Genomic DNA, 20,567 nt, shown 5'->3' with positions numbered 1-20,567 from the left:
AAGAAGGAAGGAAAGGAGGGAGGGAGGAAAAAGATGAGACCAGCATCCTTACCCAGCCTGAAGCTGTTGTGATTTGTGGTTTTTTTTACAGCCAAAGGAACAGGACAGGTGGTTGTAGCTGGCTTATCTGATGGGCAGCAGTCCCCTGCAGAGGACAGATGGGTGGGCTTGTGGGGAAAGGGGGGCTGCCAGAACTGAGCCCCCTCCACCTGCTCCCATCAACAGAGGCTTAGGCAATGATGGATTACCGGGAAATGCACATGTGCTCACCGCCCAGGGCGGGCAGTTCAAGGAACTGGAGCCAGGGTGGTACCAGGTGCTCACAGACCCTTGGTGACTCCGGGTCAACCTGTCTGTCTGCCGCCGCCTGTCTGTCTGTGTCTCTTACTACATCTGCTCCCTGTTCCAGACTGCCAGACGTTACCACCCAGTTATCCCCTGGAGAGAATCTGGTTGGTCCCAGGCCTGCCAATAGGCTGGCGCGGGCATTGAGGCAGGGGGACAGGACGGACAGTGACCCAGCCAATGTAGCCAGAAGGTCTGTCACATCCAGCTTCCGTTTTTTTTATTCTAAAGACTAAATTGTGACCCTGTTTGGAGCATCCAGAATGTGAATCCTGCTAAAGTCCAATTTATCCCCACACACACTTGGTTTGGTTTGGTTTTGTTTCGAGACTGCCCAGGCTGGCCTGGAACTTAGAATTCTCCTGCCTCAGCCTGCAAGTACCAGGATTACAGGCTTGTAACCATGCTGTTTCCCCACTCATCTTAAAAGACAAACCAAGAGTCTACAGAGAAGGCTCAGTGGTTAAGAGTACTTGCTACACTTCCAGAGATCCTGGGGTTCAGTTCCCACATGGCTCACAGCCTCCTGGATCTCCAGCCCTAAGGGTTCTAGCACCCTCTTCTAACCTCCATGGGGACCTGAACATATACCCATGGACGGATGGACACACATACACACACAAATCTTTTTTTTTTTTTCAAAAAAATCAAAACTAGCTGAGTGTACACGCCTTTAATCCCAGCATTTAGGAGGCAGAGACAAGCAGATCTCTGTGAGTTCAAAGCCAGCCTAGTCTACAAAGTGAGTTCCAGGCAGCTAGGACTATTATCCAGAGAAATCCTGTCTCGAAAAACCAAAAACAAACAAAAAACCTGGCACTACAGAGATGGCTCCGTGGTTGAGAGTATCTGCTGTTATTTCAAAGGATCGGAGTTCAGCTCCTAACACCCACATGATGGTTCACAACCATCTGTAACTCCAGTTCCAGGGGATCTGATGCCTTCTAGCCTCCAAAGGCACTGCACATGCATGTTGGTGTTATACATACATGCAGGCGATACATTTACACACATAAAATAAATACATAAATCGGAAAAAGATTTTTATGTCAAAACCAAGGGCTGGAGGCGTGGCTCAGTAGATAGCTTACCTAGAAACCCACATTGGGGACATGACTCAGCAGAAGAACACCTGCCTAGGACCCCCTAATTGGGGGCCCGCGGTGCCGATAATCAATAGAGAGCCTGAGCTTGAATCCCCAGCACTCTGATTAGAAACAGGTATGGCACATGTCTAACTCCGTTGCTGAGGAGGCAGAGACAGGCTCCCTGGAGACTGCTGGTTGGCCTAGGCAGTGAGCTCCAGTTTCAGTGAGACCCTGGCTCCGAAAACAGGGTGGAGATGGGTTAAGACCTGGTATCCACCTCTGGTCTCCACATGCATCTGAACACGCACACACTGACATATGCGCAGTCAAAATTGAAAAACTGAAAGCGTGAACCCTGTCCTAAACAGGACACTTGGTCCCCTTGGGCTGGGTCACCCCATCCATCCTCTACTGTTTCAGTGACTAAACTCATCATTGCTCATTTAGGCCTCCCTCCTCTTCCTCTGCTGAGGGGCTGCTGTTAGGTTCCAATCTTTCGGTCTCCATGGCCGGCCACGTCTTCCTGGCCTCTGAATATTATCCCCCGTTGTCTAAGCCCCGTCCACCCCTTCAGACTTGCTGCAGGGTTGTGGGGGGGGGGGGGCAGAGGGGGAGGCTGTTGCTTTAACCTGTGTTTCCCTAAGGGTGAGCCGCACCCTCCCACTCTTCCCGAGACGAACCTGGTTTCCAGTCTGGTCTCCTGGGAGTACCCCAGGGTGTGGGTCCTCCCCGCCTTCCTGCTTCCTTGCAGAGATCCATCACGGGCCATCCAAATGCCAACCCTGTGCCACCCAGAGAATGTCCTGCTTTGTTCTCAAATGAAACGGGTGCTGTAAAGAGGGGACAAAAGTGCCCTTGTACTTAACAGAGACCAGGCGTCCTCTGTCCTCTGCAGAGCCTGGGGGAGGGGGAGGAGGGGGAGGGATGTCGACCAAGCCAGGCTCCAGGAAGGGCAGTGGGTGTGTCAGCCCAGTCCCCACCTAGGAGGTCTTCCGAGGAGAATCAAGATGGCGTGAGTTGCGTTAGGCGGGGATGGTGGCATGCACCTGTCATCCCAGCGCTAGGGAGCCTGAGGCAGAGGAAGGATTGCAGGTTCAAGGGGGTATCCTGGGTTGCATACTGAGTCCCAGACCAAGCCGGGCATATGGTACAGTCTTCATACTTGGGGAGTGGGGGGGTCAGCCTTGGCTACATAGTGAGCCTCTGTCTCAAAAAAAAAAAAAAAAAAAAAAAAAAAAAAAAAAAAAAAAAACCTAAAGAAAACAAAGTCAAGATGATGTGGGCAACCCTGTCGTGTTGATTTTTTCCCCCTTGAATGCAGGCCTGGGTGTCCTGAAGCCAGGGGTCATTCATTCGTTCATCCTGTGTGCAGGATGCTCTAAGACTTCAAGCTGGACGTGAAGGCACGTGCCTGCGTGTAAACCCAGCACTTGGTAGGCTGTAGAGCAAAACCCCGTTTCAAAAGACCCAAAGGAAAACAGGTGTGGTGGCACACACCGTTGGTCCCAGCACTCAGGAGGCAGAGGCATGTGGATAATCTGTGAGCTCAAGGCCTAGAGGGGCATCCAAGGCCAGCCAGAGCCGTGTAGCGACAAAAGCAAGCGGGGCCCACAAGATGGCCCAGCAGGTAAAGGGGCTTGCCGCCAAGCCTGACCACCTGAGTCTGATCCCTGGGACCCACATGGTGGGGGGAGAGAACCGACTCCTGCAAGTTGTCTTCTGACTGCCCTCATGTGCACTGTGGCATGTGTGCCCGCGTGCACGCACAGACACACACACGTGCACACACACGTGCACGCACAGACACACACGTGCGCACACACACACACGTGCACATACACATGTGCGCACACGCACATACACAATGACTTAATAAAATGTTATTAGCAAAAAAGAGAGAGGGGCTGGAGAGATGGCTCAGCAGTTAAGAGCACTGGCTGTTCTTCCAGAGGTCCTGAGTTCAATTCCCAGCAACCACATGGCGGCTCCCAACCCTCTATCTGATGCCCTCTTCTGGCATAAAATTGTACGTGCAGATAGAACACTCATTCTTAAAATAAATAAGTTTAAAAAAAAAAAAGAGAGAGGGAGAGAGTGAAAAGCTGGGCATGGTGGCATACTCCTTTGATCCCAGCACGCAGGAGGCAGAGGCAGACGGAGCTCTGTGAGTTTGAGGCCAGCCTGGGCTACAAAGCGAGTTCCAGGACTGCCAGGACTGTTACACAGAGAAACTCTCTCTCTCTCTCCTTTTTAAATTTATTTAAATATGCACTGGTGTTTGCCATGGTTTGTCGCATCCCCCGAAACTGGCATTACAGACAGTTGTGAGCTGCCATGTGGGAGCTGGGAATTGAACCCGGGTCCTCTGGAAAAGTAGTTGGTGCTCTTAACTGCTGAGCCATCTCTCCAGCCTGAGAAATCCTGTCTCCAAAAAAAAAAAAAAAAACCCTAAAGAAGCCCACAGGCTCCCAGAGCAGCAGCAGGAAAAGGCTGGGCTTAAAAGTAGTAGGAACAGCAGGGCGGTGGTGGCGCACGCCTTTAGTCCTAGCACTTAGGAGGCAGAGGCAGGTGGAGCTCTGTGAGTTCAAGGCCAGCCTGGTCTACAGAGCGGAGTTTCAGGACAGCCAGGGCTACACAGGAGAAACCCTGTTTCGAAAAAACAAAACAAAACAAAATAAAAAAGTGTTGGGAAGAAACTGGGGTAGCCATGGCCACCACATTACCAGAGGCTGGCAAGGGATGGTTCCCACAGCCTCCTCTGCCTTGAATATACTCACAGCTAGATCACAGTGAGGGAAGGACACCCAGCCCCTCACGCACCCCACTTCTGAGACCCTCTCTCTCTTCCCCCAAGCGATTCCGGCTCATTGATCTGTTTTCACAGTCTTGTTCACTGAAGATGACGCCTCCTCTCTCTCTCTCTCTCTCTCTCTTTCTCTGTTTCTTTCTCACTCCCTTTCTCTCTTTCTCCGGCTTCCTGTTCCCTGTGCCCTCTTCCCCACACCCCTGCCTTCCTTGTCCGCCCCGCCATCCCCTCTCCCCCCTGGGTGGAGCAGACCCAGACCCAGCTGGAGCACGCGCGCATTGGGGAGTTGGAGCAGAGTCTGCTTTTGGAGAAGGCGCAGGCCGAGCGGCTGCTCAGAGAATTAGCGGATAACAGGGTAAACCGCGCCGGCTGCTGCCACCCCACCTGGCCGGCCCCTTGGCCCCTCAATCCCCACCCTTTGCTTTTTATCATTTCCTCAGCCATCGCGATGGCTGCTCTCACTTTTTAGAATTTCCTTCTCTGCTCCCCTTCGGGAGGGAAATGGAGATTTCCGGTCACTGCAGCCAAATGGTGCTCTTAGGGAAGGGGGTGTTGGTCCTCTGGGATTGCAGCCAAGTTCATGGCTCCTTGAGCTGAGGCGTCTCTTTGAGACCTTCCCCTGGGCCCCCTTCCTGTGCATTGCCACAGAGAAGCCTCCTGGGAGTGGTGTTGGTGGTCTTGGGTGGACACCAGCTTCCTTTGTCCATGCTCAGAGAACGGGAACGCAGATCCCAGGGGCTCTAGCCTAGAGAGTCTTAGGGTGGCAGTAGAGGGCCAACCTGGAGGACCTGGGGCTCAGGAAGTGGGCCTTTTCATACGCTGGGGTATCCCCAAAGGACGAGACTATGTCCATCTCTGAGTCTGAACATGGCCATACAGTGTGTCAGGGAGGCCCTGAGAAGCTGCATGGTCGGGTCAATCCTAGGGTGTGGTTCTGTGTTCCACACCTCAGGCCCAGCCGGCCCCTCCACACCTGTTGTACATGTCCCGTCCATATGTCCAGACAGCTGGCCAGTCCAGCTGTGGCTCTGCTGGGAGGAGTTTTGACCGAGCAGCGTTGATCAGGAGAACCACCTGCAGACAGAGGGAGGCTTGAGGCAAGGGCTCAGTTTCTGCACAGTGGCCACAGCACCGCAGGGCGCGTGGGTGTCTGGAGACCCATGGGTTCACGTGCACACCGGCCAATTGCCTGTGATCGTATGGCACTGTGTGTGGCAGAATGCGATGTGCGGGAACCTCGCTGGCTGGGTTAGCGCCCTCTAGACGGGCTCAGCCAGACTGCAAGTCAGAACAAGTTTATCCAGCTGGGCATGGTGGCCCATGCCTGTAACCCCAGCACTCGGGAAGCTGAGGCAAGAGGATTGCCGAGATAGGCATACACGTAGAGCGTTAGCGTCTAGAGAGTCCTGAACTCAAACTTCTCTCATGCACCGATGGGTTCAGAGTCCACCTGAGCAACAAGGACGTGTGGTTTACCCCATCATTTGGGGGTACACGAGGGTCCCCGAGAAAAGCTAAGTACCTAGCTATAGAGATAAGCACCTCCCCATCATCTGACTGCCTCCCCTCCCCATCAGGTGTGTCCCCCTGCCTTCAGCCTTGACCACTGACCTGTCTCCCTTTCTCTCACGCTAGCTAACCACGGTGGCCGAGAAGTCTCGGGTACTGCAGCTAGAGGAAGAGCTGAGCCTGCGGCGCGGCGAGATCGAAGAGCTGCAGCACTGTCTCCTCCAGTCGGGCCCGCCACCCCAGGACCACCCGGAGGCCGCTGAGACCCTGCGGCTGCGTGAGCGGCTGCTGTCGGCCAGCAAGGAGCACCAGCGAGACAGCACCCTGCTGCAGGACAAGTATGAGAAGATGCTAAAGACCTACCAGGCCGAGGTGGACAAGCTCCGGGCGGCCAATGAGAAGTACGCGCAGGAGGTGGCGGACCTCAAGGCCAAGGTCCAGCAGGCCACCAGCGAGAACATGGGACTCATGGACAACTGGAAATCCAAGCTGGACTCGCTGGCCTCCGATCACCAGAAGTCCCTGGAGGACCTGAAAGCCACGCTGAACTCCGGCCCAGGCGCCCAGCAGAAGGAGATTGGAGAGCTAAAGGCCCTGGTGGAGGGCATCAAGATGGAGCACCAGCTGGAGTTGGGCAACCTGCAGGCCAAGCACGACTTGGAGACAGCCATGCACGGGAAGGAGAAGGAGGGCCTGCGGCAGAAGCTGCAGGAGGCCCAGGAGGAGCTGGCGGGGCTGCAGCAACACTGGAGGGCGCAGCTGGAGGAGCAGGCCAGCCAGCACCGGCTGGAGCTACAGGAAGCACAGGACCAGTGTCGCGACGCCCAGCTGCGCGTGCAGGAGCTGGAGGGACTGGATGCGGAGTACCGTGGCCAGGCGCAGGCCATAGAGTTCCTCAAAGAGCAGATCTCACTGGCCGAGAAGAAGATGTTGGATTATGAGGTGCTGCAGAGGGCGGAAGCCCAGAGCAGGCAGGAGGCAGAGCGGCTGCGGGAAAAGCTTCTGGTTGCCGAGAATAGACTCCAGGCCGCCGAGTCCCTGTGCTCAGCCCAGCACAGCCATGTAGGCGGCACTCTGCTCCTGTCGGGGGCCCGGCTGGGGAGGGACATGGGAGGGGGTGGCCTCTGTGTGCCAGGCGGGGAGCGTTTTCCTACAAGTTGCCTGGAGCTAGCCAAAGGGGGCTCCGAGGAGGCGCTTCCATCATCCCTCAGAGTCATGGTGATCACTGGGACCAGCGCGGTCTGAGCTGACCCTGCCTGGTCCTTCATAGATGGGCTTTGAGAGCCGGTGAAGCACCATTTTGCCAGCCCCTGAACCCTGATTGATTTAGACTGGAGGGCTGAGAATTGGAGGATTGCAAGTTCAAGGCCAGGCTCAGCAACTTAGTGAGATTCTGTTTCAAAGTTAATTAAAAAAAAAAAAATGGGCCAAGGGTGTGGCTCAGTGGCCGAGCACTTGCGTGGCTCGGTGATAGAACACTAGCCTAGCATAAGTCCTCACTTAGGTCCTGGGTCCCATCCCTAGCATGACAAAGCACACGCTCAGGGTCTATTGAACGGGCTGCCCAGTGTCTCCTGTTGCTCTCCTGGTACCCAGTACTCAGGTGTCACCCCCCAAAGTGGGCACACATGCAGAAGGAAGCTCTTGCCCCTCCCAGGTCCTTGTCTCATCAAACGCCTACCCAGGGACCCAAAGATGTCTCTTTTTCTTCTGGAGAGGCCATAGCCACCATGACCTGTTTGGTTCTAAATCCAGATGCCCAGCTATCTTATCCTTGCTCCAACTAAGCATGCCCTGTTTGTCCTTGGGGGAGGTCAAGGAGTATGGAGGACCACGTCCACTCCAGTGGGCCCAGGAAGGATGCTTTAACTGGCTCTGAGCTTCACATCAGCTGAGCCCTGCCTTGGTCCAGGATTTATTGTGTTTAATTCAGTGTGGGTATGCACATGTTGAGTACCAATGCCCATGGAGGCCAGAGGCTTCAGATCCCCTGGAGCTGGAGTCCAGGTGGCCATGAGCCCCCTAACTCAGGTGCTGGGAACTGCACTCAGGTCCTCTGCAAGGGCTGTACACACTCTTAACTTCTGAACCATGTCTCCAGCCTCTAATATCTCACTTAAAATTTATGAGGGACCAGCTAAGGTTTAATCCATGCACAGTCTCTCTCTGGAGCGTGCTGTTTAGGGAACCAGTTGTCTGTAGCCTTTCTCCCAGGAAGAGAGACATTTCTTATTTGTTTGCTTATCTAAGATAGGGTCTCAGGCTAGCCTCAAATTCACTCTGTAGCTAAGGATAGCCCTACATTCCTGATCCCCTTGCCTTTACCTCACAAGTGCTAAGATTCCAGATTCGAGACACCATATTCCACCTTGCTGATAGGTGTGCATGGGATGCATATGTGTGGTGGCTAGGGGTCAGCCTTGGGTACCATCTACTTTGTTTTTTGACACGTTTAACTGGCTTGGAGGACCCGAGGTAGGCTAGGCTGGCTGGCTGGCCACCCAGCACCATCTGGTCTCTACTTCCCAGGGATGAGATTAAAGGTGTATGTATGCCACCACACCCAGCTGTGCCCAGCTTTTTGGTTTTTTTGTTTGTTCTTTTTTTTTTGTTTTTTGAGACAGGGTTTCTCTGTGTAGTTTTTGTGCCTGTCCTGGATCTCGCTCTGTAGACCAGGCTGGCCTCGAACTCAGAGATCCACCTGCCTCTGCCTCCCAAGTGCTGGGATTAAAGGTGTGCGCCACCACTGCCCAGCCCAGCTTTTTTTAGTTTGGGTTCTGGGGCCCAAACTCAAGCCCTACTGAATTCAAGGCAAGTACTTTACCAACTGAGTCGTCTACCCAGATCCTCAGTTTGTCTTTTTCAGTCAGCTGTTCCTTCCTTGGCTTCTGAGTTTACTATTAATTAAGTATTGGAAGAAGGCAGTTTAAGGAAGTCCGTAGGAGAGCTGGCCCTGAGCTCTGCTGTATACATTCAGTGTTTGTTTTATGACTAGAGCATCAAGACCAGTTTCCTAGAAACAGTTGGAAAGATTCCCAAGGCAGCTCTCAAGAAAAGAGACACCAACTTAAAGTAATAGACATTTTTAGTCAAGGAGATGTCCAAACCAGACCCGGTGATACAATACCATAATTCTAGCCACCGAGGAAGCTGAGGTCAGAGGACCACAGACTTGAGGCTACAGAGTGAGTTGAAAGCTGGTTTATACGACCTAATGAGTCAGCGGTGAAAATGAAAAATTAAAAAGGGCTGGGGCGTGGCTCAGCTGTAGAGCACCTGCCTAGAATCCCCCAGTGAGGGGCTGGGGTGTGGCTCAGTGGTAGAGCACCTGCCTAGAATCCCCCAGTGAGGGGCTGGGGTGTGGCTCAGTGGTAGAGCACCTGCCTAGAATCCCCCAGTGAGGGGCTGGGGTGTGGTTCAGCAGTAGAGCACCTGCCTAGAATCCCCCAGTGAGGGGATGGGGTGTGGCTCAGCTGTAGAGCACCTGCCCAGAATCCCCCAGTGAGGGGATGGGAGTGTGACTCAGTGGTAGAGCCCCTGCCTAGAATCACCCAGTGAGGGGCTAGGAGCATGGCCTAGAGCATCTGCCTAATATGGAGAAGCCCTAAGGTCCATCCTTTGTTCCTTACTCCCCAAAATAGTGTTTCAGGGGCTGCAGGGGAATCCTTTGAGGGAGCTTCTGGAAGCTAACCTGGGCTTCTCTTTAATCAGAAGAGTCCAGGTGTGTCTGCGCCCCCTGCTGGCATATTGGGTCCCTGCATCCCCAGAGTCCCTTCTCACAGGTTGAGGTGTAAGTTGACCTGGGCAGGGTGGCAGGTGTGCCCTCTTACAGGACTGTCCTTTCAGGTGATCGAGCCCAATGACCTTTCTGAGGAGAAGATTCGGATGAAGGAGACTGTGGAGGGTGAGTAGCCTCGGGGAGGAGCCTGGGCTTTGTGGAAAGATAGTTGGGGGTGGCCTTGGAGCTGAGTCACGAGGTCTGTCACTAGCTCCTCATTGAGGTACGTGATGTGTGAAGCCACCCCTCCGGGGGAAGATGTCACAGAATCAGGGAAGGAGCAGGCATCTCAGAGTCTCACAAACCAACATCCCGTGGGCCCGTGAGGCGGCCCTGCAGGTAAGATGCTTGCTGCCAAGCCTGAGGGGTTAAGTTCGATGCCCCGGCTGGCACATGGTTGGGGAGAGACTTGACTTCGGCAGGTTGCCCTCTGACCTACAGGCTGCTCCACCTACCAGCTGTGGCACATCCACGCACACATCTACACAGTCATAAATAAGTGGAATTTGTAAACAATTAAAAACTGAAGGACCGGGGGCTGGAGAGATGGCTCAGAGGTTAAAAGCACTGACTGCTCTTCCAGAGGTCCTGAGTTCAATTCCCAGCAACCACATGGTGGCTCACAACCATCTGTAATGAGATCTGGTGCCCTCTTCTGGACTGCTGTCATACATGCTGTATACATAATAAATAAATAAATCTTTAAAAAAAAAAAAACAAAAAAAAAACTGAAGGACCGCTGGGCGGCGGTGGTGGCACACGCCTTTAATCCCAGCACTCGGGAGGCAGAGCCAGGCGGATCTCGGTGAGTTTGAGGCCAGCCTGGTCTACAGAGCGAGATCCAGGACAGGCACCAAAACTACACAGAGAAACCCTGTCTCGAAAAAAACAAAAACAAAAAAACTGAAGGACCACCTTCCCTGTCTGGGATATTTATAGACATGGGAAGCTAGAGGATGTGTGTTAAAATTGCAAATTGCAGGAGCCTTGGTGATGGTTCACTCTAGAAAATGGAGTGTGGAGTAAGATGGAATTACAAATGTCAGAAGCTTCTCTACCTGCTGCTGGCTCTTGTAACTTGTTTGGTTTTTATCTTATTTTTAAAAATGAGATATTAACTAGCCAGGCACAGTGGCACTCACTTAAAATCCCACCACTAGGGAGGCTGAAGCAAGATTGCCATGAGTTCAAGGCTAGCCAGGGCTACATATGGAGACCCTGTCTCAAAAAAAAAAATTATGTGAGCTAGGCTTCCCATGAGATCAAGTCTAGCCTGGGCTACATATTAAGATGCTATTTCAAGAAAAGTAGGTGTTTGTTGGGGCTGAGGATGTGGCTTAGTGGGGTGCTTGCCTGGCATTCGAGAAGCCCTGGCTCCACCCCCACCGACCACATAAACCTGGACATAGTGTTGCATGTCTGATCCTTTGGAAGTAGAAGCAGGAGGGTCAGAAGTTCAAGGTTATCCTCGGCTATGTAGTACATTTGCGGCCAGCCTGGGCTATGTGCAAGAGACAGGTGATAAGCTAACTTGAGAAACATCCACAGGCTTCGAAGCATCTTCCTGATGGGTTCGGGAAGCAATCCAACACAGGAGCGCCTTGATGGTTCTGCGGCCACCATCTTTATTTCATTGTTTCGACTTCTTTTGCTTGGGGAAACCGAGGAGATAGAGACTCATGGTCCCTAAACCACACACTATGGGGTCATCTTCCTCTGTGTGGGCGACTCAGGTGTTGAGAAAAGATCTTTGACAGAGAGGCTGAGTGTGACCCCTTTTAGGATGCCCCCAGGAGGGTCACCCCTTACATTATTGGCCCTGGGGTGCTCATGGGTCCCCTGTCTTCTCTTCCTCTCCTAGGCCTGCAGGACAAACTGAACAAGAGGGACAAAGAGGTGACAGCCTTGACATCCCAGATGGACATGCTCAGGGACCAAGTAAGTGGTAAGTCTCCCTCCCTAGGGGCAGAGGTTGGGGGTTGGTGGAGGCTGGCTCTGTGACTCTGCCGGTCCAGCTGGGCTGGTCTATCTGCTTGAGAGCTATCCTGGGCTCTGCTGAGTGATCAGATGATGCGGAGGTGCTGCCTTCTCCCCAGAGCCCACTGAGTTCTCGAGCCCACCAAGTTCTCTGTGTGGCCTTCTTGAAGACTTGAGTTTCTCACAGGCCTCTTTCATGCAGCCCCTGGTCCCCAGGAGAAACGGGCTGGGCTGCAGGGAGCCTGGACACCAGTAATCCCAGCACTCAGGAGGTAGAGACAGGAGGATCAGGAAGTTCAAGACGGCGGTGAAATTTTGGGGCCAGCCTGGGCTACATAAGACAGTTGTAAAAGAAGAAGTTCTAAATAGAGTATAGAATCTGGACCCCCTCGGAAAGCAGAGTACACACAGAGGGCCTGGGAGAGGCCGGAAGTCTAGAATTGGTGACAGTAGGACTCATTGGTTCCAAGTGCCCTTGGCATTGCCCTAGGAACACCCCTCCCCACCCCTGAGGGATCGCCGCCATCCTCCTTTTCTTCTAGTCCTGGTGACATTTACCTGGCCTCAGGGGTCATGAGAAAGGTCAGTGGGCTCTTGACTCTCCCAAGGCCAAAAGTGAAGACTTAGCTTCAGTTGTTTTCCTTGTCTGGATAAAAAAGCAGCCACGGTGACCTGTCACGCATCCCCACCCCAGAGAGCCAGGGTTGCTGGCTTGGTAGAGCTGGGCTTGTGCTTCCGGGTCACTGCAGGCCATCACTGCAGGAAGTCAGGGCAGAAACTCAAGCGGGAGCTTGAAGCAGAAACCACAGGAAAGTTGCTCGCTGGCGTGGTAGACGCCTTGTGTGTTGTTAGCTTTGTGGTACAGCCCCGGACCACTTGTCTAGGGAATGGTGCCGCCCACAGTGGGCTGGGTCCGCTCGCACCAATTAACAGTCAGAACAATACACGTCCGCAGACCCACAGAGCAACCTGGTAAAGACAGTTCCGCAGTTGCAATTCTCTTCAGTCCACGCGAGGCTGTGTCCAGTTGACAGTACTAACTCGGACACTACCTTTTCCTTTTTCCCTTTTGAGGCACGTTTTGAGCTGTGTTGAATTCCCAACATAGCTGAGGATGACCTTGAACTTCTAACCCTCCTTCTGCCTCCCAAGTGCTGGGATGAGGGGTGTGCACTTCCATGCCTGGTTTAAGTGGTGCTGGGGATGGAGCCCAGGGCGAAATGCATGCTAGGCCTCGACTCTTTGTTGTTGTTGTTGTTGGGGACAGGGTCTCTGTCCTGAAACTCACTATGTCACCACTGTGACATAGTGATCCTCCTGCCTCAGTCTCCCTGGTGTTGGAGTCACAGACCTTTGCACATTGCTTGTCGCACCGCCTGCCTCTTAGGGTGACGATCATCTCCCCATCATCCTGACTAGACGAGCCTCTCATTGGTGTTTGATATGGGTCTCCCGAAACCCAGGGTGCTGGGAATCGAACCCAGGGCCTCTGATATGCTGGGATAGCACTCTACCCGTTGAGCCACACCCCCAGTTCCCATTTGTGTTTGAACTCTCTTTGTGGCTTCCCCCAGCCCTGGAGAACAAGTGTAAATCAGGAGAGAAGAAGTTGGATTCAGTCCTGAAGGAAAAGAGGCGTCTGGAGGCGGAGCTGGAGGCCGTGTCTCGGAAGACCCATGATGCCTCGGGCCAGCTGGTCCACATTAGCCAGGAGTTGCTACGGAAGGAGCGGTGAGTGCTTCAGGGCTCAGCTCCAGTGAGGCTGCCAAGTCCTTTTCTTTCTTCCTTCTTCTTAATCATTTGTTTTGTTTTGTTTTTGTTTTTAGAGACAGGGTTTCTCTGTGCAGCCCTAGCTGTCCTGGAACTCACTCTGTAGCCCAGGCTGGCCTCGAACTCACAGAGATCCACCTACCTCTGCCTCCCAAGTGCTGGGATCAGAGGCGTGCGCCACCACCACCTGACTTCTTTTTAATCTTCTTAGATGTATTTATTTTATGTATATGAGTGTTTTGCCTGCATGTAAATCTGGGTACCTCGTGTGTGCCTGGTGCTCACGGAGGTCGGAAGAGGACATCAGATCCCCAGGAAATTGAGATACAGATGGTTGTGAGCTGACACATGGGTGCTGGGAATGGAACTTGGCCCTTCTGCAAGAGCAACCCCTGAACCATCTCTCCAGCCCCTCAGAGTCCCTAACATAGCTCTCCAAACAGCGGATATGAGAAAGATGAGTGCCGCCCTCACATTGTGGTCTTGTGGATGTCTTGCCACTTGTAAAAATAATTAAGTTTACTCGGAACTTTTTTGGGTTTTTTTTTCTTTTTAAGGATTTGCTTATTTATAATTTCAGGTGTGTGTGTGCCTGAATGTGCACCATGTGTATATAAGTGCCTGTGGAACATTCTTTCCAAGACGTTTTTTCCACCATAGTAGAAACTAAGAGGATGATATGAAAGCATTCCTTACTCTGTGGAACAGAGACTGTTTCTAAAAACTTTCAAAATGTCAAATTCCTACATTTTTTGAAATATATTTTAAAAACATAACTAAAATTAAAGTAAACAAATAAATAAATAATATCACAATAATAATAATAATAATAATAATAATAATAATAATAATAATAATAATAATCAGTGCCTGTGGAAGCTGGAAGGGGGGCATGAGATCCCCTGGATCTAGGGTTACGGATGGAACTGATTATTTTTTTTTGTTTTGTTTTGTTTTTTAACAATTGAAAAAGTGTACTTTTATTTTGCCTTGTTGGTACTAAGTTACAAAATTTGTAGGCGATGTCACTGGAACTGATTATCACACTCAGGGCTTCTGAAAGAGCAGCTGGTGTTCTTAACCACCGAGCCGTTTCCCCAGCCCCAGCTTTTTTCTTCAGATAAGGCTTCTCTGCATACCCTAGGCTTGCCTTGAACCCCCTATCCTCCAGCTTCAGCTTCCCCGTGGTAGGGTTATGGGGTGAGCCATGCCCAGCTCATCTATCGTGAGCAGCAAAATGGTTTTCAGGTTTATTTTTTGTTTTGTTTCCCTTTTTTTTTAATTTAATTGCATTTTATTTATTTATTTGCCTGTGGGAGGTTGTGTGTGACACAGAATGTGTGTGAAGGCCTCAAGTCCTCAAACTTAGCGGCAAGTGCCTTTACCCACTGAGCCAGCTCCCCAGCCCTCCTCTGACTTTGAAATACTTCTCTCATTTTATTTCTAAACCCAGACCGACAGCCCAGCACAGCGGTGCGCACCCATGATCCCAGTATTTGAGAGATTACCATGGGGCTGAGGGATGTGGCTCCGTGGGTAGAGAGCCAGACTGGCATGCACAACACCCTGAATTCCACGCCCAGCACCATGTACATCAGACATAATGCCTGTGACTCTAATCATCAAACTTGGGAAGGGGAGGCAGGAGGGTCAGGAATTCAAGGTGCTACATAGAGTTGGAGGCCAGCCCACACTATATGAAACCCAGTCTCAAAACAAAATGGAAAAAATAAAATAAAATCTGAGACCAGGGAGGTGGCTGCTCTTCCAGATGATACCAGTTTGATTCCCAACACCTACATGGTGGCTCACAAACATCTATGGCTCCAGTTCCAGCAGATCCAACACCATCTTCTGGCCCCGGGGAACACCAAGTGTGCACATGGTCCACAGACATACACGAAGACCAGACACCCTTACACAAAACAAAAACAAGTAAACCTTTAAAAAACAAACGAAACTCTTTCTTTGTTTATTCAGAGCTGAGGCCCGATCCCAGGGCCTTGCGCTTGCTAGGCAAGCACTCTGCCATTGAGCTAAATCCCCAACCCCCAAACGAAACTCTTAAGTACAGACAGGTCCACCTGATCATCCTACATCCAAATGCTGTTCCTCTTGGGTGTGGCATACTCATGCCACTTCCTTCGAGCGGGTCTCTGGTGCACCATTGCCTTGTGGCTGGCGCCCCCTGGTGGTCATGGGTGGCCACGGGCCTCCAGGCACCTGGCTCCTACTGCATGGTGGGGGTGAGGTGCAGGGCTGATGCCTCTGGTTCTGTTGACTGTCCGCCCCACCTCAGGAGTCTGAATGAGCTGAGGGTGTTGCTGCTGGAAGCCAACCGCCACTCGCCAGGGCCCGAGAGAGACCTGAGCCGTGAGGTGCACAAGGCCGAATGGCGGATAAAGGAACAGAAATTGAAGGACGACATCCGGGGCCTGCGTGAAAAGCTGACGGGGCTGGTATGTGGAGGCCAGGGGTGGGGCTCAGGGTAAGGGGTTCCGTGGCTAGCCTGCTGCCAGGCCCAGGAGACTTGGTGACCTCCCAGGGTCACAGAGGGGGCTGAAAATCCAGGAACTCCAGGATCTCAAGCACGGAGCAGTTGGAGGGGCCCCAGGACCCCCCTTTTTAGACATCATAACCAGAGATGCCGCTACACTGACACATACAGCCTGGTCTGACCAGAGCTGAAAGCGCAAAAATCAGTCATGTGTGGAGGGTAAAAAAAAAAAAAACAATCCATGCAGGGAGGTAACCAACCAGAAGCCAGGAGCTGGGCTCCTTGTTCAGGAGTGAGTGGGGCCAGCCTGGACTACATGAGACTCTGTAATAAAGATCTCTTTAGGCATACGGACTCCATCTAGTTTCATACCTGGTCCTAGGTATGGTGGTTATTGGGCCCAGCTGCCCTGTTAGCATTCTGGTCCTATGTCTGGCCTGGCCAGGTGCCGGCACACACACACACACACACACACACACACACACACACACACACACACGTCCACGTCTGGCCTGTGCAGCTCTGTGCCACAGGAGGAAACAAGGTCCTGTGCTGCTGGGCTTTCTAGAGCCATGTGGGGTCCATACAGGTAGGGGGGAGTTTGTATTTGTACCCTGGGGCTCCGGGCTGATGGACCAGCCCTGTGCTGGGAAGAACGCAGTGAAAAGCTGGAAGCCATATGAAGAGCATGGGTCCTGGAGCCACAGTGAGATTTGCATAGACGCTCTGAGCTTGGCCCGGAGTCCCAGGGTGGAGCAAGCGGAGTGAGCAGGCTAGGCCGGCCGGGTGCATCTTGGGATGGCTTAGTGGGAGGGCTTAGTGGAGAGTGTGGACCCTGACCATCGTATGTCATGGTGGGGAGAGAGGAGACACTTATAAGGGGCCGGGGACAGATAGGAGGAATGTGACATGGACTTGGGAGTGAGAGAGGAATCCTGGGTGTCACGACTCTGTGGCTTAGTGGGAAGAGAAGGACTCTGGTGTGACTGCGGAGGGAAATCTTAAATTCTAGGACTTGGAGACGTTGTAACTGGAGGTCTGGGGAGCGGGGTCCTTGTAAAGCGGGAGGTGGGGCCTGAGGAGTTTCCGGTTAGCAGCCACACCGGCAGGTCACACGCCCACGCCTGCACCCTTCCAGGACAAGGAGAAGTCCCTGTCCGAGCAGAGACGCTACTCCCTCATTGACCCGGCCTCGGCGCCCGAGCTGCTCCGGTTGCAGCACCAGTTGGTGAGCACGGAGGATGCCCTGCGGGACGCGCTGGACCAGGCCCAGCAGGTGGAGAGGCTGGTGGAGGCTCTTAGGGGCTGCTCAGACAGGACTCCGGTGAGCACACGCGGCTGCAGCCTCGGGAACCCCCATCGAGAGGAGGGTGGCCGAGTCCAGGAACCCCAGCCCCAAACGGGAGGCGGCTCCACGCTGGGGACCCGAGTCTGAAGGAGGGTGGCCCCATCCTAGGAGTCCCAAATCTGAAAAGGAAGCAAGCAGTGTTGTCCTGGGAAAGCCCATCTAAAAGGCTTTGGTTCTGAGCCTGGCTGGTCCCATTGGGAAACACCGCTCCCCCTTGTGGTTACCTGTGGAACTGCATCCTGGCCGCCTGCTCAGCGGCTCCTCCCCTCCCCATCCCTCACAGACCATCGGCAATTCCGGTTCTGCCAACGGCATCCACCAGCCAGAGAAGGCCCACAAACAGGAGGTGAGCGCGCCAGCAGGCCTCTGAGAAAACCCTCCGAAGTCACTAAGTATACAAAGGGACATGAATGCTTTGTGTGTGTCTTTGTGTCCTGTAACAGCGCGGGTTGGGTTGCTTGCTTAGGAAGAGTCTAGTACTAGTCTATCCCATCCAGGAATGGGCCCTGCTTTTCTTTTTGGGGGTTTTTGTTTTTTCTGTGGTTCTGGGAATGGAACCCAGTGCCTTAGCATTGACCACGACCCCAGCCCCTCACTGGGGGACTCTAGGCAGGTGCTCTACCACTGAGCCACACCCCAGCCCCTCACTGGGGGATTCTAGGCAGGTGCTCTACCACTGAGCCACACCCCAGCCCCTCACTGGGGGATTCTAGGCAGAGGCTCTACCACTGAGCCACACCCCAGCCCCTCACTGGGGGATTCTAGGCAGGTGCTCTACCACTGAGCCACACCTCAGCCCCTCACTGGGGGACTCTAGGCAGGGGCTCTACCACTGAGCCACACCCCAGCCCTTGGTTTTGGGAGACAGAGTGCCCCAGTTTCCCACCTTTCCCCCAGCCTCCACCCAGATCTTTGCAAACACCCATGAGGGACTTAGCACCTGGTCTAGGAGCATCCGTGTCCCCGGCTAGCGGTGTGACCCAGGCAGGTGAGGCTGGAGTGGAGACAAGCTCGGCTTGCTCCTTGACCTTCCAGCTGTTCCAAGTGGCTTTGAACAAGGACCTTGAAGGCCATCCATCCCTAGCCAGGTAGCTGTGGGCAAGGCAGCTGGCAGGGTTGGGTTGGCAGAGTAGCCGCCACCCTGGGAACTGTTGTCTAGACCATGTGAGGGTTTGTTTTTCCTGCAACCTTGTAAGAAACATGGTCATCATAACTTCCAGATGTGGAGACTGAGGTTTGGAGTCTGTTTTTTTGTTTTGTTTTGTTTTGTTTTCAAGACAGGGTTTCTCTGTGTAGTTTTGGTGCTTGTCCTGGCTCTCACTCTGTAGACCAGGCTGACCTTGAACTCACAGAGATCCACCTGGCTCTGCCTCCTGAGTGCTGGGATTAAAGGTGTGCACCACCACCACCTGGCTTACTTCTTATTTCTTCAGATCCATCATCCACAAAGATTCTTGGATCTCCTTATAGAATCCAGGCTTTTCCTGCCACAGGACCTTGACACATGCTGTCCCCTCTACCCAGCATGCTCTCTTCCCCTTTGTCCCCCCCCCATCTGCTCATTTGTCCTTCAAGACTCTTGATGATCAAACCCTTGTTCTCTCTAGGACAAACACTGACCCCAAGGAACACCACGGATGGACCGGCCCCATTCACACCAGAGCCCTGCCAGGCTTCCCAGCAGCTCCACCTCCAGGCAGGAGCCAGAACTGTCTCCTTGGAGATAAGACTATGTTTGTATTGTCCTCACAGCTGTGGACAATTCCCATCTGAACCCCCTGCCGGACCAGGAGGCTCCCACAGACACGGCCTTCCACAGAGTGCGGTACAGCTGGGCCTGGCCCCGGAGAACCTCTCTTGTCCCAAGGCGCTTCTGGAATTTGCAGAGGCTGAAGCGATCCAGTCAGGCCTCTCTTGGCTATCGCAGGCCGCTCTGAGGCTTGTCTGGGGCACCTGGGTACTTGCCTGCCCCCCTTTCCTTTGGTGTCCCCAGGTCCCCTGCAGGCCTCTGAAGGGTGCAGCAGGGCCCCTGCTTGGACACATTCACACTGAGAAGGGCTTCAGTCTTCAGAAACTAGGGAGGGCATTCTTGACTCCACGTGCGAGCCTCTTGTACACATCGGTACAAGGTCCCGTGGGCCTCTTTAGCCAGGGAAGATTTGGGGGTGACAGGCTCCTTCTTGCTCAACACCAAGCTAGTATGCATACTCACCTCCTACCTGCTGCCCGGAAACCATCGAGCAGACGGCTACAGTATTCGGTGAGCACACAAACCCATCCTTCCTCCCACCTTTGACCTTGAGCCAGGCCTGGCGCTTGGGGCTTGGAGCCAAGCAAGAACAGGTACAAAACTCTTTAAACAAAGCATCCAGATGGTGTTTTGCTGGGGGTGGGTGGGGGAAAGAGAGAGAAGTCGAACTGGTTCCCCTTTATTTCTGGGAGCCCCTGCCATGTTACTCCAAAGACCCCAGCAACCCACGGAGGGCCCTGCTCCTAATCTTCCCAGTGGGTGACAGCTATGGTAAGTCATAAGGATGGCCCAGGTGGCCTCTGTGAGCACCACCCGGGCACCAGCAGGTGTCACTCACGCTCTTGCCCGTTGGGGGGCAGTTGAATTAGCCCCTCCACCGTCCTTTCTGCTTCCTGTTGGCTTTTGGGTAGCATCGCCTTTAACCAAACAGCAGCCTAGAGCCCAGAATTGCTGCTTTAGTGGTCTAACTACAGGGCCAAATATTGCTTTTTCCAGCACAATCGAGCGGCTCACGGATTAGGGACTAACGGCCAAAGGCTCCCACAGTAGGGACCGGCAGGGGCTGAGCCCCACCCTGGAGTGGACTTGCACCGGGTAGGTGTGCGAGAAGCCATTTCCCCACAAGCACTGGCCTTTGAAGGCCCCCTCAGCCTACCTGGTGGGGCCACCCAGCTGTGGCTCAGCCATCCCCTCCCGTAACCCGCCCCCGCCCCCCCCCCCCCCCCAGTGGAATTGTGGAAGTGTGGCGAGTCCATGTTCGGACAATAAAGCTTGTGACTGAGGTACAGGACTCCTGCTGTGGCCTGCGTCTGTCTTGGACACCCTGGGGACAGGACTGGGTCCTAGCTTTGCCAGCTAGCTTCTACTCAGATGTGAAGGGTCAATGGAGGTGGTGGGGTTGCTTTAGAGGGGCTGGATTTGAAGAAGGTGGACCATGTCCCTAAGGAATAACACCCAGGTTTGTCCTCTGACCTCCACATGTCCATATGCATACTTGAGTGTGCATGCATGCTCATGCACACACACTCATACACACAGGCATGCATGCACACACGCACAAACACACAAAAGCTTTTTTTTGTTGTTTCCCCTATGTAACAGCCCTAGCTGTTCTGGAACTAGCTCTGTAGACCAGGCTGGCCTTGAACTCACAGAGATCCGCCTGGCTCTGTCTCCGAGTGGTGGGACTAAAGGTGAG

General features: G+C 53.4%; 1 protein-coding gene across 2 annotated transcripts in view; it reads left to right on the top strand.

Moving 5' to 3' along the window:
• Nucleotides 1-20,097, top strand: part of Clip2 (CAP-Gly domain containing linker protein 2) — a 65,760-nt gene extending 45,663 nt beyond the window's left edge. Inside the window, exons 9-17 of one of the 2 annotated variants that reach the window (XM_052753943.1) lie at nucleotides 4,490-4,594; nucleotides 5,875-6,810; nucleotides 9,595-9,652; nucleotides 11,388-11,471; nucleotides 13,078-13,234; nucleotides 15,573-15,732; nucleotides 16,909-17,094; nucleotides 17,402-17,464; nucleotides 18,726-20,097. In XM_052753943.1, coding sequence (XP_052609903.1) covers nucleotides 4,490-4,594; nucleotides 5,875-6,810; nucleotides 9,595-9,652; nucleotides 11,388-11,471; nucleotides 13,078-13,234; nucleotides 15,573-15,732; nucleotides 16,909-17,094; nucleotides 17,402-17,464; nucleotides 18,726-18,737 — 1,761 coding nt within the window. In that variant the 3' untranslated portion in view covers nucleotides 18,738-20,097. The remainder of the gene's footprint in view (nucleotides 1-4,489; nucleotides 4,595-5,874; nucleotides 6,811-9,594; nucleotides 9,653-11,387; nucleotides 11,472-13,077; nucleotides 13,235-15,572; nucleotides 15,733-16,908; nucleotides 17,095-17,401; nucleotides 17,465-18,725) is intronic. The other variant, XM_052753944.1, reaches the window with a different exon arrangement.
• The last annotated feature ends 470 nt before the right edge of the window (nucleotides 20,098-20,567 follow it).

The sequence above is a fragment of the Peromyscus californicus genome, unplaced genomic scaffold (assembly GCF_007827085.1).
Source record: "Peromyscus californicus insignis strain IS unplaced genomic scaffold, ASM782708v3 Scaffold_2__1_contigs__length_46816999, whole genome shotgun sequence".
Lineage (NCBI taxonomy): Eukaryota > Metazoa > Chordata > Mammalia > Rodentia > Cricetidae > Peromyscus > Peromyscus californicus.
This window is presented reverse-complemented; position numbering and strand designations above follow the sequence as displayed.